General features: G+C 41.8%; 2 protein-coding genes and 1 long non-coding RNA gene across 3 annotated transcripts; 2 read left to right on the top strand and 1 right to left on the bottom strand.

Annotated features, from left to right (window-relative positions):
* The first annotated feature begins 352 nt into the window (after positions 1–352).
* LOC135332948 (uncharacterized) lies at positions 353–5,249 on the top strand. The gene has a single exon (XM_064527883.1). It carries the CDS (start codon positions 1,573–1,575, stop codon positions 4,111–4,113), a length of 2,541 nt encoding a protein of 846 aa, XP_064383953.1. The 5' UTR covers positions 353–1,572; the 3' UTR covers positions 4,114–5,249.
* Positions 5,250–7,007: 1,758 nt separating this feature from the next.
* LOC135332981 (uncharacterized) lies at positions 7,008–8,309 on the top strand. Its single transcript, XM_064527921.1, has one exon. The coding sequence runs from the start codon at positions 7,058–7,060 to the stop codon at positions 8,138–8,140; it is 1,083 nt and encodes a 360-aa protein (XP_064383991.1). The 5' UTR covers positions 7,008–7,057; the 3' UTR covers positions 8,141–8,309.
* A 9,108-nt stretch (positions 8,310–17,417) lies between these two features.
* LOC135333545 (uncharacterized) lies at positions 17,418–18,468 on the bottom strand. Its single transcript, XR_010393970.1, has 3 exons — positions 18,175–18,468; positions 17,865–17,940; positions 17,418–17,814 (listed from the first exon to the last, which is right to left on the bottom strand). It is a non-coding gene; the product is annotated as an uncharacterized LOC135333545 (long non-coding RNA).
* Positions 18,469–27,361: the final 8,893 nt, after the last annotated feature.

The following is a 27,361-nucleotide window of genomic DNA, read 5'->3' as shown; positions in this document are numbered from 1 at the left end:
AGAAATGAGGGTACTGCTGCTTTGAGGGTACTGGTGGTTAAGCCACATCTTCATCTGAATTATGTCCTATAAAATGCATTGTTTTGAGTTGTGACAATTAAATCATGCAGCTGCTAACCAGGTTCTGCTTGTGAATTAGCAGGACAGGGTGGCAAGCCACTTGCAGTTTTGCAGTGCTGCTCTGTGAACTGGGCTCAACTGAAAGAGTGACATGATGATGATGGTGATAGCTGCTGAATAGTCTGCAACTCTGTGGGGGACCTTGGTCTGCTCAGCCCACGTGGCTTTGCGCATGTGCACTGGCTGGAATGAAATTTGGAGGTGGAGCTAGCTAGTTGGAGGTGGAGTTTTGAGTTGATCGCAACATAAGAGCTCATATCAGCTAGCTAGCTAGCTACATGTATAGCTTAGCTAAGGAACTTGTGGAGCAGAGTCTGAGGCCAGAGGGGGGTGCTGGAGCACCCTCTGCCCCCCTCTGGCTACGCCACTGATTAGGCTACAAGTGCTGTCAACGGCACCAATCTCGGCTGTCACTGATGGACGTACTTTGGCTCTACGCCAGTTGGCACAACTGCAGGCAAAACTCACTGCCATAGGAGACGATATCTCTACACTCGCTGCCGACCCAAATGACGTACCGTTAGTGCACCTCTACCAAGAACAACTCATGGAATTCAAGCGAGAACTATTTGACATTCGCAACAACGTGATATCGATCACCGTGGACGACTCTGACCCCCTAAATGATACTATCAAGAGGCAGGAGAAATTGATATTTGACATGTCTGTCACCGTGAAGAGGCTTCTCTACAGCCCTAGTACAGAAGCTCTCGTCCCTACCACACCAGAAACTCCGACTCGTGGAGTCAATCTTCCCAAAATTGAAATAGCTACATTCAATGGTGACCTGCTCAGTTGGCAAACATTCTGGGAACAGTTTGATGTGTCCATACACAGCCGCAGGGACGTTAGCAATGCTGAGAAACTGGCCTATCTTCGCCATTCCCTGAAGGATGGATCTGCAAAGGCAGTCATAGAAGGATTGTCGCAATCGGGTGATCAGTACTTGGAAGCAATTGCATCGCTCAAGGCGAGATACGACCGACCAAGGCTAATTCATCAAACCCACGTCCAGAAGATATGTGAAGCCCCAAGTCTTAAAGATGGTTCTGGCAAAGAATTGAGACGTCTTCACGATACCGTTCAACAACATCTGCGCGCCCTCAAGGCGATGGACCAAGATCCCTCTGGAGCCTTCATCACATCCATGATGGAACTAAAGCTCGACCAAACTACCATGTTTGAATGGCAAAAGACTAGCCAAGCCACAAAAAGCGTACCTCATTACCAGGCTATATTGGAATTTCTCAACCTCCATGCCCAAGCTGCAGAGACCTGCTCTACCCAAGAAAGAAAACATGTTCGAAACGACTCAAGAAAACCACCCAGATTGATTCCATCTCATATCGGACATGTGTCTGAGGTGAATGCTACTGTTTGTGTCGTGTGCAAGACTGAGAAACATCCTTTATACACTTGCCCCAAGTTCAAGAACCTATACCCCATGACAAAATGCTGCTAACTATCCGTTCCAACAACTTATGCCTGAACTGCTTCAGAACAGGACACATGGCGAGAAACTGCACAAGTATTCATCGGTGTAAAAAGTGTCAAAAAACTCATCATACTTTGTTGCACACTGATGCTAAACCTCCTGATGCTAAACCTCCTGACTCACAGTCAACCACCAAGGACCCTCCAACGATCGAGCAATCTCTCACAGCCAGCGTTGTATCTACTAATGTTGGACAGGTTGGATCGGGCTCACATACGCTTTTAATGACCTGCCAAGTGTTAATCCATGCTCCCAATGGTTCTCAGATCAGAGCACGTGGTCTACTGGACACTGGTTCATCAATCTCGTTTGTGTCGCAACGATTGGTGCAATCTCTCAACTTACAAAGATCATCGAAGAATCTTGAGATCACTGGAATAGCGGGAATATCTCACAACTCCCCACTGCACTCAGTCTCCACTTTCTATATCTCACCGACTGATTCACCAAATGAAAAGATGCCAGTCACTGCGATAGTGGTCCCAAGGGTCACCTGTGACTTACCAGTGCAACCCACTCCATTTGATTCGAAATGGGAGCACCTATCCGATTTGAACCTCTCTGACCCAGACTTTGGCCAACCTGGAAGAATTGACATACTTCTTGGAGTTGATATTTACACTGAGGTGTTACTGCAGGGCCGGCGGAAGGGACCAACTGGATCAATATCCCCTGTGGCATTTGAAACGGCATTCGGCTGGGTACTTGCTGGAAAGACAGGAAAACTCTCCACTACTCCTGACAAGATCACTAATTACCATGTATCTGTTACCTCTGGTGATGACATCCTGAGAAAGTTCTGGGAAATAGAAGAAAGCACCAAAACTGGATCAAACTTCTCCCCACAAGAACGCACTGTTGTTCACCAATTTGAAAGAAACCACTCTCGTAGAGAAACTGGTCGATTTATTGTCCCACTTCCCAAGGATCTACATGCCAAATCGATTAGAGAATCCAGAGCACAAGCCGTCCGCAGATTTCTATCCCTAGAAAAGACCTTACGCTCCAAGGAACAATTCTCACAATTTGCTGCTGTCATGGAAGAATATATGGACCTGAATCATGCTGAAATTGTTCCAGTTGCTGATTTACAGAAACAAAATGAAGATGTGTTTTATTTGCCAATGCATGCTGTTCACAAGGAGCACAGTACGACTACGAAGATCAGGGCTGTATTTGACGCGTCAGCCAAGTCTACCACCGGTGTCTCACTGAACGACACACTGTTGGTCGGACCCACCGTACACCCTCCACTGATAGATGTTCTATTACAATTTCGACTACACAAGATTGCGATCACAGCTGACGTGAGCAAGATGTACAGGGCTGTTGAACTGACTCAATCCAATCGGGATCTCCACAGATTTGTGTGGCGCAGCAAGCCCGACAACACTCTAGTCGATTACAGAATGACGAGAATTACATTTGGTGTCTCTGCTTCTGCTTTTGCAGCAAACATGTCAGTCAAACAAAATACTATTGATCATGCTACTGAGTTTCCACAAGCTGCAAACGTAGTGAACACTTCATTCTACGTCGATGACTGTCTAACAGGTGCTAACTCGATTGAAGAAGCAGTTGAGCTCCAACGACAACTACATGGTCTTTTTGCAAAGGGAGAATTCTTACTCAGGAAATGGAATTCTAACAACACCACTGTGTTACAAAACATATCTCCCGAGCTCAGAGACAGTCAGACACTACAACTGCTACCCACCAATGATGAATACACCAAGACTCTAGGGATTGAGTGGAGCGCAAAGAAGGATCATTTTCGACTCACTGTTGCCAAACCACCTCCACTTGAAACACTGACCAAACGAGCCCTAGTATCAGACATCGCCAAGACATTTGATGTGCTTGGGTGGTTCTCACCTGCCACCATCAAGGTGAAGATTCTGCTGCAGAAGGTATGGGAGGAGAGAATAGATTGGGACGATCCAGTTCCAATGCATATCAAAGACATCTGGTCGAAATGGCGGACCGAATTGCCCGAACTATGGCTCATTCCCCGTTGCCACTTCGACACAGACACAGAAATTGTATCCACCCAGCTCCATGGTTTTTCAGATGCCTCAGAGTCAGCCTATTCTGCTGTTGTATATCTTTGTCTCACAGATACTTCTGGTCTCCATCAAATCTCTCTGGTAATGTCCAAGACAAAGGTAGCGCCGATCAAGCGTCTCTCAATTCCAAGGCTCGAACTTTGTGGTGCACATCTACTTTCTCAATTGCTACACCACGTCAAACGAGTACTCTGCATACCATTGTCTAACATACATGCCTGGACAGACAGCACAGTAGTGCTGAATTGGTTGGACGGCAGTCCTAAGCGTTTTAAGACTTATGTGGGCAACAGGATCTCAGCCATCCTTGATTTGATGCCACCAGACAAATGGAAACACATTAATGAACTCCAGAATCCTGCTGACTGTGCATCCAGGGGCCTCTGCCCCTCTGAATTGCTAGATCACCCTCTCTGGTGGGAGCGGTCCTGACTGGCTCAAGCAAGACCAAACCAATTGGCCAACACAAGTTGAACTTACTCCCAACAGCCATGATGATGAAGGAACAGAGATTTCATTAGTGGTCATACAAACATTCCCCCAACCTGTGATTCCAGTCGATCGGTTTTCAAAACTCAACCAACTCAATCGTGTCACCTGTTGGATCATTCGCTTTATGAAAAATAGCAGATTCAAGGATCATTCCAAGAGAATTCTTACACCTCTGACCATGTCAGAGCTCCAAGAAGCAGAAAACTATTGGATTAAGGATTATCCAAGCGGCTCATTTCAAGACAGAAATTGAGCACATACTCAGCAAGCAACCACTATCTAAGTCTAATTCACTCCTCACACTGAACCTAATTGTTGATAATTACAATCTGCTACGTGTTGGTGGGCGAAGGCAATTATCTGCAACCCCATTCCACAAGTGGAAACATCCCACCAGAAATCTCCACATTGGCGATATGGTCGTTATCAAAGAAGATTCCCCTCTACTCAACGAATGCCCACTGGCTAGAGTGATTGAAGTTCACCCCGGACACGATGGTTTAGTTCGTGTGGCAACCATCAAGACTTCAAATGGTGTATACAAACGCCCGATTAACAAGCTCGCACTCCTACTACCAAGTGAAGAACAACAACATTGAAGATGAACTTATATGCAAGGAAATGTTTTGAAACTATACTTTAAGACCATTCGGTCTTGGCCGGCGGTATGTTGGCATGTGTACTGGCGTGATTGTTCATGATTTATCCTGTTCTATCCTGTTCTATCCTGTTTTATCCTGATGTACTATTTATCCTATGTCATACCCATGCATTTACGCTGTTGTGTAATTCACAGTTTTTCTTTGTGGTTGTTTATTCTCACATTGATCATGCATCCTTGTTTCTGGATCATTCTAGAAATATTCTCATCACCCCCTGGGACCTGACTCTTATAAATAGTTGTCCATCCATTACCTTTTTAGTTGTTGGTTTTTGAGTTGCTGTCTTTGTATAGTTTGCTGGTACTATCCCCTTATTGTGAATTTACTAGATCTATATGAAATATAAAAATGTTTATTGGCAGTCAATCTCAACAATAGTAATAGTCTAGTCTGTATGGTTGCAAGAAGAATCCAACACATCCTGAGTGCACGTGTTATAACTAGTTTATATCCCGAGGGCATAGCAACATAACACTGTCTTAGTAACACAATATAAACTGCACAAAAAGATGACAAAGACAACTCTAGACACAGCTCCATCTCTTCTCTCTTCTAGACGCAAGTATATGCAGCGTATTAGATTGGCATGACAGAGGAATGGCTTGACACAAAATCCAACGCTGAAAGCACTGCAAAACAGCCCCACCCCCACTACTGCAAAGAAAGAGCCCCACACTACTTACTGCTGCGAAGAAACAGCCCCACCCCACTACTCAGTGTATTTTAAATGCTGCTCGAATAGCCCTCCACTATCTTCGGCATCACAACCAAGCCAAAGAAGCTCGCCTCTATACACTGCTGTAAAACAGCTCAAGCCCCCAGCAAAAAGAGCCGCTTCTAGTGCTATACATGTAATTATGGTGAAGCAGAATTGACATGCATCACAAAGTCGAGGACTAGATCTAGGAACACAGAATCTTCCACAAAATGAACCTTGAACAATTTTAAAACTTGCATGGTTGCAAAGAAACTCCAGTAGTGCTGAACATTCCTGCATGGCTGGACTTACTTTGATATATAGAGTCTACTTGTTATTTCTCATGATACAATAATTATTGTCTGCTTAATTTAATTGTCTGTCTAATGCCGGAGGGGCGTTTTGTGGTTAGTGCATTATGACTTTGCGGTCAGTGCATTATGACTTTCAGCAGTGCATTATGCTGCATATTGCACTTGGCAACAACGTAGCAACGGGATATAAATAATATAATTACTGGACATCACCTAAGATACGGACTGAATCAGTAAATAATGTTACATATACCCACACCTATCAAGGTGTTGCTTGCTATTCACAACCTCCCTTATTGAAACTAAAAAAGTCATGTTCATGTTGATTGTGTTTATTATTCTGATGTTTTGCATGATAATGTCACGTTTATGTTGATTGTTATTTTAGTTCATTTATGTTTTGTCATTATTGCATGATTAATTCTTTCTGAGATGAATAATTATTATTAAGGCCATAGGCTATGTTTTCAGTTAGTTAGCAGAGTGATACTGTAGCAGTAGAAAATCATAATTTTATGCAGACATGTGATTGGCTAAGGCCAGAGGACATAAGGCCATGGCCATGTTTTCAGTTCACCCGCAGACTGGTATGTTTGCGCATGCTCAGACTGAATTTTGTGACCTTTGACCTAGGCTAACCTTGGATTTAACGCCACTAAACATTTCAGAGCTGTTGGCAAGGAACAAGAACAATTACCTCTGGACAAAGGTGCAATGGCCTTTTCAAAACTCTTGCTCGTGCTCACTCACTAGATCACTATAATTATAGCTAGTACAGATGCTTCCACACACTGGAAGTACTCTGACAGCATCACATATATCACTCTGTTGCTCACCAATATCAGTTCTATACACATCACCCACCACTGTGGGTTTTGGGGCTGCCCACTTTGATTTACTGCCCTTCTCTGAGCTATATACATGCAGTAAAAGACTAAGTACTAAGTGTAGTGGTCTAGAATCTATTATCCACACACAACCACTTGACCTTAGGCTTAGCTATTAGTCTGCGGTGAGATCGTGAGATAACTAAGGCATATCTCTGCACATGCGCAGACTGGTTAAAAGTTCATGTTGTCATCTCACAGCGCATGTACAGACATAGGAAACAAAGCGGCCTGGGACCGAGGTTATAATTGTCATTCAAGTCATATAAAAAGCGGCATCCATTCAGTGAATTGTGCTATTTCCTGTATAGGCTAATCGCTGCAATGGAAGCTGAAAAATCAACTACAGTGACAAATCAAGGTCAGAATGTGAAGTATTCAGTGGCTGGTGCAACTGGTGTGACCGTGAATGCTCGCCTGATCATCCAGCAAGCTAATATCATTATTCCTGAAATACCGACGCTCCAAGATCACCAAAAAGCCGCCAAAAAACAATCTCAAGAATGGGTCGACAACATTTGGCCTCCCCTCATCAATACTACTGCTGAGATCATTGACTATGCCAATACCTTCCAGGCAACATACGATGTGCTGCTGGAATTGGTTCCAAGACTCCGAGCTGGCGATGTGGATGCAAGGGATGAGTTTGTGCAGGCCCTCAAAGGAGCTCTTATCCCGGAATTGCAGAGCAAGTTATTTAAGGCAAACAAACTTGCTACTAGTACCAAGCAATTCCATGATGGTTTTGAACCATTGTACAACGAATTTCAAAAAGATTTCACAGAAGCAATCAAAGTGATGACCAAAGACAACACAAAAATACAAGAGGATCAGGCAAGTCTTGTCGAATGGAAAACTAAAGCCGATTTAGAAATCTTTGCTATTCTTGCCTTTGGAATATCTCTACCGGTAACAGTTGTTGCTACAGCATTGTTGTCTGAAACTGGCGTTGGTGTACTTATTGGTGGTATTATTATTGTAGGGGAATTAATTGCCATAGGTGTTCTGCTTGCTGAGTATGCAGAAGCAATGAAGAATGTAAATGATTTGATAACTGCAATCAAAGAAATGAAATCTGAAGTTGCGCAGCTCCATCTGATCGAGGGCCAAATATCTGGCCTCCAAAAGAATACAGAGAAGGTTGTTGCTTACTCCGCAAATGTTGCCGACGGATGGCTTGCACTAAGTGATGATATGAAAGAAACAATTGGACATCTTCAAAGTATTTCACCACAGCAAGCTGCGATCTACATCGAGATCAATCTAAAAGCAGCCAACAAAGATTGGGGAGTTGTTCTTCAGCAAGCTAAAAATCTTCAACCAAAAGGTGGTCAACTCGAGCAGAAGATCTACGCAACTTCCGATGAAATGGTGAAAGCGATTCAAGCACAAGCCAAGAATGGATAAGAGATACTTCATTAGTAAAAAACATGCATGAAGTGAACAGATATACAATAGATGTATAGCTAGCTATAGGTGTTCGAAACATAATACTGTTATATAGGCAGTATTTATAAGAGACAATGCATATACAGATGTACAGATGTCCATGTTATGAAACTGTTTTATCACAGAATTGAAGTAGTGGTATGGAGCAGAGGCATACATAACAGAACTAGCCGACTGAAGTTGGCCAATATATATCTTCCTGTAAATTGGTATATCGATCGGCCAGTTAACAGATTAATTGATCTTTTTCTATGTTCTAGTCACATGTTCCTCCATTCTTTATAAATAATAACCCAGAAAGTATAGTTGTGGTAGATAATCATGATTCCAGACCACATGCAGCTGCAGGAGGGTGGATAACTCGTCATTCATTACTTTCAGTGTACTCTTGAGGGGCGGGTTTTCTACAGCTATATAGAGTCATACCGCACTGTTACACCATGGAGTTTACTGAGATTTTATGTAGATACTATTATACAGTCTTAAAAAAAGAATGCATGCATGGGCATAATTATGCCTATAATTATAATAATAACAAATTAAAGTTCAAAAGCAAAAATCATGGAAACTTGGCCAGTGCATGCATGCATTTACGTTTCTTCCTGCGGAGGTTCATAAATTAAACCATTGGACCCACTTTACATGGATCGTAAGGCGTTATGCCACTAATGCATGTTATACTGTGTATATATATCGTGTCATTATAATGGTCTCCAAACTGAGCTGTATCATGCATGCAAGATAATAGTTACTTAAGTTCATTGACCATCGATTAAGTATGCATGCATGTGCATGTTCATCCAATCCATGTATGTCTATATGCATGCATGCATGCATGCATGTGCCGCAAAATATTTGTTAAGTCCAGACCATGCACATGCATGCAGCTGCATGCAGGGTGGATATCTCGTCATTCATTATATATATTACTTGCATTGTTTACTGCTGAGGAGCGGTCTATATATCTACATTATAATTATGATACTATGCACACACAGCAAAAACACTTATGTTATATAAGATGCATTATCGTATTTTAGTGTCATTATAACAGAAATGTATATCATTTCTACATTAAAATTCAAAAGATGCATTTAACATGTTTCATGTTACTGTAACGAATGCATGTACATGTGTTTTTACTGTGCATTGTCAAAAATGTATGCATGCATGTATGCATGCATTCAACCCTCTTTTTAAACACTTGGCATGCCCATAACACATGCTCATAACACATTCGTCAGAAAGATTTTCCTGATAACACAAATCCTGGAAACAGACATTGAAAGAGAACTATCTAGTATAAACATTGTAATATGTACGTGTAGTATTATTATTTATTGCCGGTTTGTATGATTTGTCAATTTGATAACGGCATGAGTGATTACATTATATTTTATTGTGCATGTCACACATCACATGACCCACACATATACATACACGAACTGAAGTAGGTTAAGGCATAATTATTATTAAGATCAGTGCCATAAATAGTATAATTAATGAAGTGCCTTGTCATTGTGAAATGGCATCATCAATGCATGTTTTTGCTCTTGAATTATATCTTATACGTAGAAAGGATCAGTATGATAACATCTTTGCCATGGTTACTGGCATGTTGTGTGCGTTACCTGTGACCATTTATTTTAAACAACTCTTTTGAGAATGCAGCCTCCAATACACAAGTTCATGACCCCATCTTAGTATCAAAAGAAAGCTCTTACTATAGTACAGTAGGAACTAGGCTAGTATTTAGGGCTGCTTTCATGTATTTTGTACAGTATGCATATGAATGATTAATTTTCTCCATTTTTCAGCATTTTTATTAATTAAGTTACTGTAATCTGAGCTATAGAATGACCTCATACCAAATACTAACATTTTTTCTATTAGATATCACCAATAGCTTTCTTTTGGTAGTAATATTGCTTTGTATAAAGTAGTATTGGAGGCTGCATTTCTAGTTAAAAATTTAACCACAAAATTGCACCCGTTAGATCTTGATACTTGCACACACAGTATTTAATTTCAATGCGTGTGCTAGTATAGTAGTAACCACAAGTTACATAGTGGTTTTGTGAGAAAGGTAGCTACACAAACAACAAAATAACACAATCCAATAAATACAGAGCCAGATTAATTGTAGCAAAGGAGTGCCTTCAGTAGTAGATGGGAGAAACGTAAGTGTGCCAATAGACCCCAGTCTCGGTACAATCAGCACGAGTGTCCGAGTTCCTCAACTAGCATTAGTCACACAGCAGGTTGGATTCTCTCTTGATGTTAATATACACTGTCTTCATTTGTGTCGAGTGGAGACGTTTCTCTTCAGTGCTTTGGACGTTGTACTATCCACGATTCGAGCTGTTCATGGCACTATCCAGTGTTGTCCTTTCTCCTCAATGGCCACCTGCATGTTGATACGTTGCTATTAACCTACCTGAGAACACATGCATTCCCATGCACTCATACATATAAAACATTTATAGTATATGGTGGGCCGTTTGTTTCAAAATTCAGATGTTACATTTTCATTCAGATTACAATACATTCATCCAAGATGCATACAGTATTCATTCAAGATGTGCAATTTTCATTCAAGATTTTTATCAATTCAACAGTACTTTGTGGTTTTATTGCATGGTGTAGTTGTTTTAATTAACAGGAAATGGGGTTCACAATAATCAACTCCCTCCCTCAGTAGTGGTAAGGTGATTCCCAAAAAACCAGAAACATGACATTGATTGACGAAAATTAACAAGAGGTCAGGGGTTCGTTGCCGACTCATATCATGAATAATTATTGTCGACTTGAATGCATTAAAATCTTGAATGACAATTGCAGGTCTTGAATGAGAATACTGTATATATGCATCTTGAATGAATGTATTGTAATCTGAATGAAATGTAACATTTGAATTTTGAAACAAACGGCCCACCATAAAAAACTGCTACATTTTTTTGTATATATATAAAATATATGCAGCAAACAGCAAGTGCATGGTTTCTATGCTGGTTTCTATATGCAGCAAATGGTTTTCAAGATAGTTATTACATAGCAGTCTAACACAGCCCATGCATGCATGTATGCATTTCTATTGCAACAGCAAAAACCACAATTAGATTGTTAGATCATGAATATCATTATCATTGTTTTTTGGAGTACTTACACTTTCTAAGAGTACTTTAACTTTGCATTTTATTACAGGTAGAAAAAGCATAGAGCCAAACTGAAATGACAACCACTTTTTTAGCAGATACTCTCTATATAGGCATGCCTCCCCCCCATCAACAAAAGAACATATATGTATATATACATGTACAGTCAATCAAGCATTCTCTTGAAATGTACTTTATGCAAATACATGTACATGACTACTAGGCTTTTCAAGAATGCTTTTTCAAGATAAGTATCCACACTCTTGTAGGTATCTATCAGTGAGACTATGACTGAGCCCCTTCTTGGGCTTTAGGTTTTACATCCATCCCCCCATGCAGCCTGTAGATTCAATTTGCTCATACCAGAATAAGCAAAGGTTCAATGATATTCTGCTAAAAAAAAACAGTAATAAAAGTGCAAGCTATAAGCAATGAAATTATTATTTGTAATGAGATTCATATCTGGTGGTTTTGCTGTTTGGCAATTTTCTGTTGCAAGTGCACTGCAATCCACTGTGTTTGAGCGCCAGTGTGTCTAGATCTTATCATTAAGAGTTGTTTGATTAACCACCAATTGTAGTCATAATCACAAGAGCATCTACTCTTGATAATGGAACAATACTCAAAGAGTATATATCCTGACTGTAGCATATGCATGCATGATATGTTGGTGAATGCTAAATGGCAAGACAAACATATAATTATGCATCCAGTCATTGGGTCTTCTCCTTGAGGGAATCAGAATTATAATTATGCTATGAAACAACTACCGTATAATAGCGCAAAATTTTTGAGGCACTTATATTTCTTGGAATGGCCACTAAAAGCATTTCGTTGCACAATGTTCGTAGAATGACTACTTACCGAAGCCATGCCTTGATCGTCAATATTGTGAGTGATAATGCGCATGGAAAAAAGTGAGGATTTTTTAGCACCGCAGTATGCGAGACTATAGTTGACCTTTAAATTTAAATTGGCCTGACCACTTGCTTGCTACGCCCCTGTAAGGTACATGACTGTGGAGCCCTCTCTCCACCCTTTAAGGACCATCTCTTAAAGAAAAAGTGGGGAGAAATGCTTCACAAAAATGAGTTGTAAATGTGGAAGCACATGCACGCACTTGATACATACACAGTGCATGCATGCAGGCAGAGATCAAAGAGTGTTGACTATACTACTCAGTTGTAAATGGGTTTGTATTTCATAGTACCACAAGCCACCTGTATTTACCCTGTGTGCAGTTGTATGTATTGATAATTCCCTCTACAAATCCAATCACCCTAGATATGATTAGATATGATTATTCATGGTATACAACTACATTCAGGGTTTTGCAGAATCCTTGCAACTAAACAGACACAGCAATGACTTCCATATACCGTATAGCGCGAAATTTTCGAGGGGCTTAATTTTCGCGGATTTCGTGGGGTTAGAATTCTACACGAAAATTAAGTCTATGAAAATTGTTCTTTAATTAGAATTACCTGCTATCATGGAAATATTTAAAGGCGTGGCTTCCGGTAAGCAGTCATTCCGCGAACATTGTGCAACGAAATGGCTTTTAGAGACCAATCCACGAAATATAAGTGCCTCGAAAATTTCGCGCTATACGGTATATAGAAGTCAACTGCTGACTTATAAATTGTGTACATGCATGTACATGTAATACTATATGTATGCAGACTCCCCTCGGTACTCAATTGTATGACTGAGTGTCCATAACCGGCAGGGTATTGAAATAACTGTTGACCTTTTTTAAACTGATATTCTGGTGACTTTTTAAAGTCCCCTCTCTAATTCAAAATCCTGTATGACACCCTGGTATGTGCATTGAAAGATATCCAGAGGACATCAGCTTATTTACAAGATTTAAGGTGGCGGATGGTATACTGTAAAAACGGGCAAGTGACCGTCACCACCAAAAGGTAGTGAAAGACTGGGATCACAGCAAAGAAGCCTGGAGTGTTAGACTTAGAGAGGTATGGCTACTGCCAGGCTGGAGTATAGGATCCAGAGTCAGCCAACAACCAGTCACAATTTTAGCTTTCTTAATTATATCAATTGTTCCTGGTATGGATCACTTTAGCTGCAACTACGTAATCAAGGCCACGTGTAGCTAGCTATAGCTGCTTCAAGCTTCTTAGCTTTTGCTCTACAATGAAGCTTTAACATCAATATCTGCCACTATTTAAACCAAGATATTGTTGTGTGAAGGCTATTTATGCTGCAAACGCAGCGCTGTGGGACCTGTGACAAACAAACAAACAAACTAGAGCACTAAAGTGCAAACCCTCGGCTGGTGACATGATTAAAAAGAAACCAGAAATATAATGCAGTGCATAATTATAGTGAATATAGTGATGTTGGTATCATGTACGACTTGCACAGCAACTCAGGAGCAATAAAACTAAACCAGACTGGAGGCATGCTGAAACATTTGAGAACAGGTAGTGGTACTATAGATATATGCACTGTGGATTAGGATCACAGTAAAGAAGCCTGGAGTCTCAGAGAAGTATGGCTCCAGGTTCTGCATGGAGTAGGATCCCAGTCAGCAGCAGGAGCTATAATTCAAGCTTCTACTTTAGTGACCCTGTTCCATTGTTCCTGGTATATACAGCTTTCTACTTTAGTGACCCTGTTCCATCGTTCTTGGTATACAGGATCACTTCAGTTATAAGTAACGCATGTGCAAGTTCTGTTCAAGCTACATTTTGCTCGCTTTTATTAGACAAAGGAGCTTTAACACCGCGCCGAAAGCTGCCACTATCAAAAGTACTAACTTGTTGTGTGGAGGCTACTCATGCTGTAAACACAGTGCTAGAACATCCAGGTAAGCAGACCTAGTCACAAGCTTATTCAAGCTTCTTAGCTTTTGCTCGACAAAGAAGCTTCAACATCAAAATCTGCCACTATTTAAATCAAGATATTGTTCTGTGAAGGCTACCTATGCTGCAAACGCAGCGCTATGGCATCCAGGTGAGTAGATATACTCGTGACAAACAGACAAACAAACAAACAAACAAACTAGAGCACTAAAGTGCAAACCCTCGGCTGGTGACATGATTATAAAGAAACCAGAAATATAATGCAGTGCATATAGTGATGTTGTTATCACGTATGACGTGCACAGCAACTAAGGAACAATAAAACTAAACCAGACTGGAGGCATGCTGAAACATTTGAGAACAGGTAGTGGTACTATATGCACTGTGGATTAGGATCACAGCAAAGAAGCCTAGAGTCTCAGAGAAGTCTGGCTCCAGGTCCTAGATCCCAGAGCTAAAAGCAGGAGCTATAATTCAAGCTTTCTGCTTTAGTGACCCTGTTCCATTGTTCTTGGTATATACAGCTTTCTACTTTAGTGACCCTGTTCCATCGTTCTTGGTACAGGATCACTTCAGTTATAAGTAACGCATGTGCAAGTTCTGTTCAAGCTACATTTTGCTCGCTTTTATTAGACAACGAAGCTTTAGCACCGAAAGCTACCACTATCCAAAGTACTAACTTGTTGTGTGGAGGCTACTCATGCTGTAAACGCAGTGCTAGAACATCCAGGTAAGCAGACCTAGTCACAAGCTTGTTCAAGCTTCTTAGCTTTTGCTCGACAAAGAAGCTTTAACATCAAAATCTGCCACTATTTAAATCAAGATACTGTTGTGTGAAGGCTATCCATGCTGTAAACGCAGTGCTGTGGCATCCAGGTGAGTAGAAAATCCCATCACAAACAGACAAACAAACAAACAAACAAACCAACAGACTACTATACCCGTGGCCGCCCACGCGCCTCGGGTAACAAACTAGAGCACTAAAGTGCAAACCCTCGGCTGGTGACATGATAATAAAGATATAATGCAGTGCATGTAGCATGTATGACCAGCACAGCAACTCAATAGCTAAACACTGGAGGCATGGCATGCTGAAACATTGAGTGGTACATGTCACATGAGACATGCAGCACTGTGGACTGGGATCACAGCAAAGAAGCCTGGAGTCTTAGGCTTAGAGATTCCTGCCAGGCTGGAGTATATAGGATCCAGCAACCAGTCACAATTTTACTATTCTATTGTTCTTGGTATAGGATCACTTCAGCTGCAAATACGTAGAATCTAGTCAGCAGAGGTAGACAATTCTAGCTTTCTACTTTAGTGACCCTGTTCCATTGTTCCTGGTACAGGATCACTTCAGCTGTAAGTAACCCATGTGGAAAAATCACAATGTAACATAGGGTATCTCGAATAAAAGGCCGCGTGTAGTTAGCTGCCAACGGGCAAGTTTAGCCATAGATACACGAAAGAAAGGGATAGGCAACGCCCAGCACTTCCGTTGGATGAGGCGAGTTACTAAAAAGGGGCGTGTAATGAGCAAAAAGGGGTGTGTGCACTCAAAATGTCAGTAAAGATATTAATAGTTTGTAGTATTATAGTAAACTGTGCTCTTGAGGAGACACCAGATACACTTAGACATAGGCTATTAATTAATCTTTTAGAGCTACTATATGCAAAGTGATGAGAAAGTGAGCTCCAAAGGGGGTGTCAGTACACTCTACAAACCATAACAGGTCTGTTCCCAAGTCCTTCAAATGCCATCTCTTCGATCACACAATACATATAAAGATACTTGTGTTCCACTTTCTAATACCTAAACTGTGTCTTAGAGCACTTCAAACTAGATTACCATGTACAGTAAGAGCAGGAGAGGTACGCAAACTTTCTGGACTTCGGACAAACGTTTCATGGTGCTGCTACTACTTCACTGCATTGAGAGCTGGAAAATATGCTTTGTTCCATGCAGTTATAAACACACTTTAATTCTGTGAAACGTACATGTTATAAAATTATTTCATATTGGAGATAGAGGTACATAAACTGACAAATCGGTGTTTTTTCACACAAATCAAGCTGAATAAAAGAAAGCTCGGCACTAACATAGCAGCTGTACCTATCAGTAGTGCTGGGTGTATGTGTGCATGATGCCTGATTGCTTTGAATTTCTCTTTTAGGCCCCCTACGAGAAAAATAAGCAGATATAGGGATCATTGTGTACTTTCTTGAGCGCAACTCGCCTCCAACCAGAGGGTGTGACGTCACACACTGCATTTACCTAGCATCACGTGGGGCGTTGCCTATCCCTTTCTTTCGTGTACCTATGGTTTAGCTTTGCTTGCTTTTATTCGACAAAGAAACTTTAACATCAAAATCTGCCACTATTTAAAGCAAGATATTGTTGTGTGAAGGCTATCTATGCTGCAAACGCAGCGCTATGGCATCCAGGTGAGTAGAGATTCTCGTTACAAACAAACAAACAGACAAACTAGAGCACTAAAGTGCAAACCCTCGGCTGGTGACATGATTATAAAGAAACCAGAAATATAATGCAGTGCATATAGTGATGTTGTTATCACGTATAACAATAAAACTAAACCAGACTGGAGGGCATGCTGAAACATTTGAGAACAGGTAGTGGTACTATATGCACTGTGGATTAGGATCACAGCAAAGAAGCCTGGAGTCTCAGAGAAGTATGGCTCCACTATACCCGCTGGCCGCGGCACGGCCTCGGGTAACAAACCAACAGACTACTATACCCGTGGCCGCCCACGCGCCTCGGGTAACAACTGACTACTATACCCGTGGCCGCCCACGCGCGCCTCGGGTAACAAACCAACAGACTACTATACCTGCTGGCCACCCACGCGCGCCTCGGGTAACAAACAAACCAACAGACTACTATACCCGTGGCCGCCCACGCGCGCCTCGGGTAACAAACCAACAGACTACTATACCCGGCACAGCCTCGGGTAACAAACAAACCAACAGACTACTATACCCGTGGCCGCCCACGCGCCTCGGGTAACAAACCAACAGACTACTATACCCGTGGCCGCCCACGCGCACCTCGGGTAACAAACCAACAGACTACTATACCCGTGGCCGCCCACGCGCCTCGGGTAATAAAGTCATAATAATTACTTATGTAGGTTAGAAGTGTATAATTATACAAATTAGATTATGTGCCGGGGCTACTGAGCTTCAATTATACGTGCATGTGTACCGGTAGCCTCGATCCCAGGCCGAGTTTTCGCTTTTATAACGGTTAGGTGAACAACTAGGCCTGGTACTAGTTGTCTGCGCATGCGTCAAATTTTTATTGTATTTGTGGTCGGCAAAATATTTAATAAATCAATAATCGAAATTTGTACACAGAAAATGCAGTGAGTACACACAAAATATGCACATAGGGAGCTGCTTCACAAGGGCCTGGGGAGTTGCCAGTTGTGCTGCAGCACGATTACAGTGACCCAGGGCAACTTCAAGATGATCGAATGTCTTCAAATTACGTTTCAACGATTTAGCAGGCTGCTGGACTTCTCTGATTCTAGGCCCCAACTCGTAACTCAGTTAAACTTTGCTTGAGATTCTCTTGATGCCTCTGAGCTACCCAGCAACGCTCGAACGAGCAGGTCATACTCCAGTCCTGTAAGTATAGGACAATATTAAAGAAACCAAACACGGTTAAACCCCTACCTTAAACTGTCCAGTCTCGTCTGTTAGTATAGCCAAGAGGAACAATGTTGGGATAGCTGGATAGTAGCCATTGCTCCTGTACAGAGAAGTAGACATTCAAAATACGTGTAGATCTATACATATTAAATTTCTCGTATTAAACAGGTTATAGTGTCATTGTCGACGAGCTGATGATGGCAGCACTAAGTTCTCTAGCTCACACTCTTCACTTGATCCACCATATTAATGATGATACTATAGTCTACCTAGATCTTTAATACCAAACATGAACAAGACTTGATAGCATAGGGCCCACACAAAAATATCTGACCTTAACAAGCTTGACAAAGCTTTATACCTCTTCCCTTGTTGTTCAGTCTTCAGAATAATGTTTTCTAAGCTTCAGAGAAGAGAGAAGCTTCAGCTAAGAGCCATTCCAATAATGATAAAACGGGAACTGACTTCTAGTACACGATAGTACACGAATATAAATGTCACGAAAGTGAACGAGAATATCCATTCGTCAGAATCTGACGAACGACTGACGCATGCGCAGACAACTAGTACCAGGCCTAGTTGTTCGCCTAACCGTTATAAAAGCGAAAACTCGGCCTGGGATCGAGGCTAGTGTACCGGTAAACCACGTTTACGTTTTCGTTGGTAAGTTTTCGTAATTACCTGCTACCGTATTACTAGAATATTTTGCGAGTGAAAAACCTTTGCGAATGAGCCAAATCAGCAGAAAAGTTGACCCTTTGCGATCTAACTATTGCGTTCTGGAAAGGATCTGTGTATTTACTAGTAATAATTTAGGTTTTGTGGATTTAATTGTTGCGAATTGATCAACCCTCGCAAAGTTCGCAAATGTTTGATGCTCGCAAAACATTCTAGTAATACGGTATGTATAATTAATTATAAGCCAAATACCATGATGTCACAAATACTGGAGTATGAAAACAATGCGTGAAGCTGAGCCAATTATAGCTACAGAAAATAGCAGGCACAATTATGTTTACAAGAAGAAGTATCGGCTCGGACTATAGTGGTATACCTGAACAGCATACTGGAGAGCCAGGGAGGCTATGCAAATTCTTATTACTCTATATATAGAGCAGTAATCTTAGGAATCAATTATTGTGAGCAGAACAATAACGTTTGGAAGAACTGCTGTACTGCAAGCCTTGTCAGAACAATTAATAGCTTGCTATAAACTAGTGTTCAAGCTGGCGCTGTGCTAATGCCTCTCGCCATGTTTTTGCTTTCGCTGAAAAGTATTAGAGTGTTATATTAGTTTCTATAATGATATTAAAGTTAGCTTATCTATATAAAGTCACTGAGAAGAAAAGACTTATTTACATGCATCTATTGTTGTTATTATTAATATTGTATTATGTGGCTTACCAGGACCTCAAGAAAGAAGAAAATTGATTCTTCCAGGATCTGTAGTTCAGTGTATATAATATCTAAGAAGAAAAGACCTGTGTACATGCATATTGTTATCTATATTGTTATATGGTAGTGTTTTGTGGCTTACCAGGCCCTCAAGACAAAGATGATTCTGCCAGGAGGATCTGGATCTGGATCATGGATATTATTTTCTCACACATGGGGAATGAGCGCGCATGCGCATTACATCCACAGGAATAATTAAAGGGTGTGTCCAAAGAGATCAATTCACAAAATAGTCCCAGGCCCATTTTTTTTTAATAGAACGAACTAGCGTTCAATTAGCCTCGATTCCAGGCCGAGTTTTCGTTTTATAACGGTTAGGCGAACAACTGGGCTGGTACTAGTTGTCTGCGCATGCGTCAAATTTTCATTGTATTTGTGGTCGGCAAAAATATTTAATAAATCAATAATTGATAGGAACCTTCCTCCCACAGTACTGCGATTTCTCTTCTCATGGTACAGGGACCAAGAACTAGTTGTTCGCTGGAATGCACATATTTCAGCATCTTTTAATGTTTCGAATGGTGTACGTCAGGGTGGTGTTCTCTCTCCAATCCTTTTCACGGTTTATATTGACGAGCTCCTGCAAAGACTATCTCGACTCGGAATTGGTTGCCAACTTGGTGGGCATTCTGTCTGTGCACTTGGTTATGCTGACGATATAGCCCTTCTGGCCCCCTCACCATCTGCCATGCGTAACTTATTGAAAGAATGTGAAGTATTTGCCTCTGAATTCGGTATAACTTTTAATGCCAGCAAAACTCAACTTATTTGTTTCAGCAATCGTCCGATGACACTACCTAACGAAGTATTCAGGTTCAATGGAGTTGCTCTTCAATTTACAGACATAGTGACCCACCTTGGCCACACTCTTCATCGCAAGTTGGATGACGAAGTTGATATTGCACAAGTAACTTCCGCTATGTGCAGGAAAGCTAACTACCTGCTGCATACATTTAGTGGGTGTGATATGAGAGTGAAAACTAAGCGAATTGTGACCCACTGCCTCTCACTATATGGTTGTGTTTTGTGGAGAATTGACAGTAAGAAAATTCGTGCTCTTGAAACCGCTTTTAACAATATTTTGAGGAAAATTTGGAGATTGCCTCGTCAATGTCACACAAGAATTTTCCACTGTGTTGCTGGAGTTCAGAGTTTGTTTAATAGAATACCAGATCTTTTTTCTAACTTCATTTCACGTGCTTTAGCATCGAAATCCACCCTCATTAGATTGGTTTTCTCGTGGGCGTCTAGCCATGCATTCACAGCAGTCGGGGCTAACAACCTGATCAAACGGAATTTTATAAAAGTTTATAGCAGTGACGACATGGTTTGTGCGGACTTTGTTCGGGATGTCAGGCTTGGCCGCATTTCATTCAACTCGCGTGAAGATACATCAATGATAATTAACTCTATCTGCTGCGATTGACTTTAAGTTGGACTAACTATTCTTGCACTATATAGCTATAGTACTATACTATTACTATACATGTAATATAATATATACACCTATTCTGGTGTGTTCAATGATAATTATTATTATTATTATTATACTGATAGAAATTTGTACACAGAAAATGCACAGAGTGAGTACACAAAAAGATGAACATAGAGAGCTGCTTCACAAGGGCCTAGGGAGTTGCCAGTTGTGCTGCAGCACGATTACAGTGACCCAGGGCAACTTCAGGATGATTGAATGCCTTCAAATTACGTTTCAAAAAGATTTAGCAGGCTGCTGGACTTCTCTGATTCTAGGCCCCAACTCGTAACTCTTGAGAAAACGTAGATTTTCTTGATGCCTCTGAGCTACCCAGCAACGCTCGAACGAGCAGGTCATACTCCAGTCCTGTAAGTATAGGAAAATAATTATTAAAAGAAACCAAAGACGGTTAAACCCTTACCTCAAACTGTCTAGTCTCGTCCGCAAGAGGAGCACTGTTGGGATAGCTGGATATTAGCCATTGCTCCTGTACAGAGAAGTAGACATTCTAAATACGTGTAGATCTATATTAAATTTATCGTATTAAACAGGTAATAGTGTCATTGTCGACGAGCTGATGATGGCAGCACCAATTTCTCTAGCTCACACTCTTCACTTGATCCACCATATTAATGATGAAACTATAGTCTACGTACCTAGATCTTGCCAAACATGAACAAGATTTGATAGCACAGGGCCCACACAAAAATGTCTGACCTTAACAAACTTGACAAAGCTTTATACCTCTTCCCTTGTTGTTCTGTCTTCAGAATAATATTTTCTAAGTTTCAGAGAAGACAGAAGCTTCAGCTAAGAGCCATTCCAATAATGATAAAACGGGAACTGACTTCTAGTACACGATAGTACACGAATATAAATGTCACGAAAGTGAACGAGAATATCCATTTGTCAGAATCTGACGAAAGACTGACGCATGCGCAGACAACTAGTACCAGGCCCAGTTGTTCGCCTAACCGTTATAAAAGCGAAAACTCGGCCTGGGATCGAGGCTAGCGTTCAATTGGAGACGGATCGGCCTGGGGTCGAGGCTAAAATGGCTACTGCTAGCTAATGCAGTTTAATCAGAGGAGGCGTGAAGCACTTAACCTTTGCTAATATGGAATTTAATAGCATATTAAATGGGGTTAACAACAAGGAGCAGGCCGCAATGACGTCACTCATCTCAACGCATGTGCACTAAAGTTGAAGCCTCGTGGCAGTCTCAGAACTATTAGCAGTCACTTTGTGAGCATATCAGATGTCCATCATTCATTCATTCATTCATCTTCTGTCTACCAATTCTCTCTACCGATTAGTGCCCGGTCATCGGCCATGGACCCCCCCCCCCCCCTCAGTTGGCAGGTACAGAACACCTAAGCCTTTAGCCAAAAGTTACTTCGACACCACCGCAGCTGGCACGTCGATAACCCCTCTCCATTCTAATACGAATGTGAAAAATCAGGGGCACAATTGACTGCCAAGGTGGTGTAGGATCAATACATATAGTTGCTAACCATGCCTTATACGTACCTCATGCTCAGTGTAGCTATAGACAATAAATTAATAAATTATATCATGTCGCTGCATGGAGAGTATGGCAAACTCAACAAGTAGCAACAGAGTATGGCAAAATCAACATAGCAACAGAGTAAGCCTATGTACGTGCATATAGATGCTTTATTCGTATACCTGTATAGACAATACCTATAATGATCATGTCGCTGCATGGACTCAAACAGATAAGAGTATGAGTATGGCAAACTCAACAAATAGCAACAGAGTATGGCAAACTCAACAATGGCAGGGTATAGCAAACCACTGCCAAGGTGGTGTAGGATCAAATGCTTTATACGTAGTTAAGTACCTAGCTATATACAGTACATGTCATGTCGCTCCACGGACAGCGGCCAACTCAACAAGGTACGGCAAACACAGCAAATGGCAGGGTGATGGCAGACCCAACAAATGCCAGGTACCGGCAGGGTGATGGCATACCCACAAATGCCAGGGTGATGGCATACCCAACAAATGCCAGGGTAATGGCATACCCAACAAATGCCAGGGTAATGGCAGACCCAGGGTGATGGCATACCCAACAAATGGCAGGGTGATGGCAGACCCACAAATGCCAGGGTGATGGCATACCCAACAAATGCCAGGGTAATGGCAGACCCAGGGTGATGGCATACCCAACAAATGGCAGGGTGATGGCAGACCCAACAAATGCCAGGGTGATGGCATACCCAACAAATGGCATACTAACAAACTGCCGAGTGTGTATGTTAATAAATGCCGACTGTAGCAAACACAACAACTGGCAGGGCGTGGCAAACCCAGCAAATGAAAGCACCGCAGGAGACACAAAGCTATTATACCAGGCAGACTAGATCAGTAATTTCTCATCAGCCCCCTCATCACTTTTAGCCTTCCCCCCAAAAGTTCATTATTCATTATTTGTTAGGTGTGGCCTAAATTAATGAGCCACACCCACTGTATATTAGGCAGTGGTCTACAATTAATGAGTTACACCCAGCCCACACGGCAAATTAGAAACCGATTACTGATGATGTAATGGTGTGTACCGAAATATTGCATTGTCAGCATAATGAAGAGTGATTAGTGACCCCTCATGGCCTCATCAATTTTTAAAAAACCATGTGGTGGTGGGAGGCTGCTGGTCTGCTTTGCCTGAACATTTTTGCTGCATGCAAACTCAGAGTGGGTAATGATCGACCAAGATTGTTGTTAAAAAGTTCAAGTCTAAAATTAATCGTCTCTGTCAGAAAATTAATGACTGCCATCAGCAGAGCCTTGCAGCTCTCTTCTCACTCTTGCAGCTACCAATAGCTAGCGTTCTAGTTCAGAGCTAACTACTTCGCAGAGTAGCAACACTCGGTAAACAAGTTTGGATACATGCTCTGGCATTCCAAGTAAGCAAAACTAGGCATAACTCGAGAATGAAGCACTGATTATTTTGCAAATCCAAGAAAACATGACTAGAAGCCTATAGAGAAACTCTTACTTGCACTTCATTGATCCTTGAACAGCTGTAGCAGTCTACACTGACACACACACACAAACATACTACCGTATACCTCGCTTGCGCATGTGCACCGAGGCACAATAATGGCGAGTATGGCAAAACCCAACAAATGGCATACTAATAAACCAGAGTATAGCAAATGCAAACTCAACGAATGGCAACACACTCAACAAATATAGCCGAGTAGGGTGTGGCAAACCCTGGTATTGCAAGTTAACCTCAAGTAGCGGGGTATGGCATATATACCCCCCTGGGCCCATCCCCCAAAATAAATGTCGGGGCAGGTCAATCAAACACAATATACACCTCAGCAAGCAAAGAGCCACAGTACACTTTATGAACTGCTCCTGCACGCACCACAGGTATCTCGCAAAGTTCGCAGGTATGGAAAACTCTGAGTATGGCAAACGCAGCAAAACTCAGTAGGGTATAGCTATGGCAAACTCAACAAATGGTACCAACAACAGGAGGGGTATGGCAAACTCAACAACATTTAGGAACAAGTGCAGGGCAAACTCAGAAAATGGCACTGACAAAAGGCGGGTTATGGTAACTGGCAGCAAACTCAATAAAATGGCAGGGTAGGCGGTATTGGCAAACCTACATGTCTTGATAGTAATGGCCTTAAACGATGGTCGCCACCCATCACAGCCATGGGAGATAAGTGCACCTCCCTACAGCAAGCAAGCAAAGAGCACTTTAAAATTATACACGGCTCACCGCAGGTACCGGATCAATGCCCCGCCTGCTAAACACCCTGACAATCAGGAGTTCTCAACTACGGATACTCAGCTTCCTACCCAACAAAGAAGAAAGTAGTCTCGATCTAACACAATCATTATAGTCAAACGCTCCATGGTGGAATCGATTGCCATCATGAAGGGGGGGGGGCTGAGGGCTGAGCAAGCCACTATAATATACATTGCTAGTGGCACTATTATAGGGTATAAACACATTGGAACTAGGCATACATGCACAGCCGTTATTCTCAGCCATGCAAGCCATGCCCCTTATGCTTACTAATGTACACGGCTATATACAATTGCCAAGCTCAGCAAAAAGTAAAATTCCATCATGGACCACGTATGACCACAACCTTCGGGAGGACGCAGCAGCAATATAGGACAGCGTGATTGGTAAAAAAAAAAAAAAAAAAATGGAGGCTGGAATATTATATGTCGGGCTGGTGTCACATTTGCAACTCCTCAGACCCATTCCCAAGCATGCAGCCGCTCCAAAATAGCCCAGTATAAGGGGCACTAGCGTCGCTCGGTGTTGTCGACTCCACCCCCCAAAGCAGCTACGGCTGGTGGGACTGGAAACCTACAGCTCCGATTTCTGTATGTATATATAGGTGCAAACCAAAATAAATTAAACCATGCTGCCCACAAGTGCATGTATAACCCCAAAGAGAGCGATATACTCTCTTGCACAAAAACAATGAAACAGCTAGCTTGTGCACGTTTAGTATACTTACTCCACTTCCCAGGTATTTGTTTACATTTTCTAGTTCATCCCCATGTTATCACTACATTCACCACAATCATTTTTAATTTACCCGTATTTCCTAACTTTAATGGTAACCTATATCTATCTGCAACATGCCTGGCAGCAAGGGGCCAGCCTACAAAAGACATTACCATGCATGCAGGGGCCAGCCTACAAAAGACATTACCATGCATGCATGATCTGCAGGCCAAAAACTAAAGGGTACCATTTACACTCAACAGCTGGAAGCGCGGTAATGCATGCACACCATTAAAAGCCGAAACCTGGGAGGCAGAACCGAGCCACCACCCAGATAATACCCAATGTAGTTAGTATGTCGTAAACAGATTGGAATATAGTCAAAGGCTCCTTACAAATTACATGAAATTTCCGCCCAAAGACTACACCTGCAGCAGCATGCATGGTGATAAAACCTCAGGGACAGGTCCCATATATTAACATTGCAAAAAAGGCAAATGGCATGGCGGCTTATTATTGATCTATTATAACGCCAGCGTCAATGATAGAATCAACAACGATATGTTGCAGTATAATTATCGTATCAGTATTATATGATTGCTATATATAGGTGCGCATGCAATGGAATAGTAAAGTGCTCATCTCCCGCAGACGCGTTATACAGCTAGTGGATATAATGAAACAACCGCGGAACAGGCAACGGCCCCCCCCCCCTCTTGGAGCTTAGCAAATTCTCAGGGATGGGCGGATGGCCAATTAAATTGGAATTCACTATAATATTGTAGAGCACTAAACTAAATAAAGGCGGGGAGGACAAGGGGTTGCTGTCCCTCATTGGATATACCTCAGCATGTTTGTGACTGATTGATGCATCTACCACATTCCATCACTTAGACGGCTTTCGCCGCCTGAATGTCGCTGCACGTTCTGACATTCAATGGTGGTCAACATTTGCTTCACAGTGGAATACATGCCACTTCCTGCTCGTTCGCTGCATCAAGGACAACCCTATAGTTTCACTGTTATACATGGGGCTGCGGTGCCTATGAAGCAGGACAATGGTTCCAACTCCAATGGCCTAACCCAAGGGAGGATTGCCATATAGTTATATATCGATAAAAGAAATGATCATAGCAGCAGGCAAACGCTGGGTTAGACATTCGGTTCGTTTCCAATCAGATAACTCAGCCGTGGTATAGCCTCAGGTGCTAGCAGACCTGAGGAGAGATGTCTGGTCTCTATTACAGCCAAATTTAACTTTACAGTGTTGGCATCTCATATTAGAGGAATACATAACTAATTAGCCGACGCTCTCTCTCGCAACAATCACTTCTGCATATGCTATGTTATATTAGCTTACATGGCGTTTTAGTCAGTTCAACGACGGTAGACTACTCAGAAAATCTCGCTTTGTCCACGCATATCCACAATTGGCCTGAATCCTCTTTACTATACTGGCCACTCCTTTAGAATCAGAGCAATAGTGCTAACAGCAAGCGTTATTTGCATGGTCAAGCTCTGCATGCACATGCACTCCTTGGCTACGTTTTTCCCAGCATCATAATTATAGAAAGAGCCGAGAAGTAATCGTTCTTCTCTAACTTTGGTTGTCGTGTCTTGTGTCTTGTGTCTGAATTATGGAGCTAATTCCGTCATGCCCTTAGTACATTATCTATATAATGATGATTATACCGGTATACATGAAATCAAGATAGGCTTCCTATACACTAACTAAAGAAAGATCTGTAATATCATGGAGATAATATAACATACGTCAGACTGAGTAAATAAAAGGTACATAAATGACAATAAAGGGTTGTTTGGGCTCAGCTTGGGAGTATTTGTGAGTCGAAGGGACTCATTCCTCACCCAAACAAAAGATAGACGTAAAGATATGTGGTAAAATACCATTTTAAAGAAAACAAGATCTGGCTAAAATATAACCCCCGAAAGGCTGAGGGGTTAATCCCCTAGGCGGGGATGCCCATTCAGATGAACAATGCTCTTGAACCCCAACCAATATCATTATGCTATTGGTTTGCATATAATATTATTAGCAAGTAATTCTGCATAACGATA

This window comes from Halichondria panicea, chromosome 3, assembly GCF_963675165.1.
Source record: "Halichondria panicea chromosome 3, odHalPani1.1, whole genome shotgun sequence".
In the NCBI taxonomy this organism is placed as follows: Eukaryota; Metazoa; Porifera; class Demospongiae; order Suberitida; family Halichondriidae; genus Halichondria; species Halichondria panicea.
Note: the sequence above shows the minus strand (reverse complement) of the source record. Positions and strands in the feature narration are given on the sequence as shown.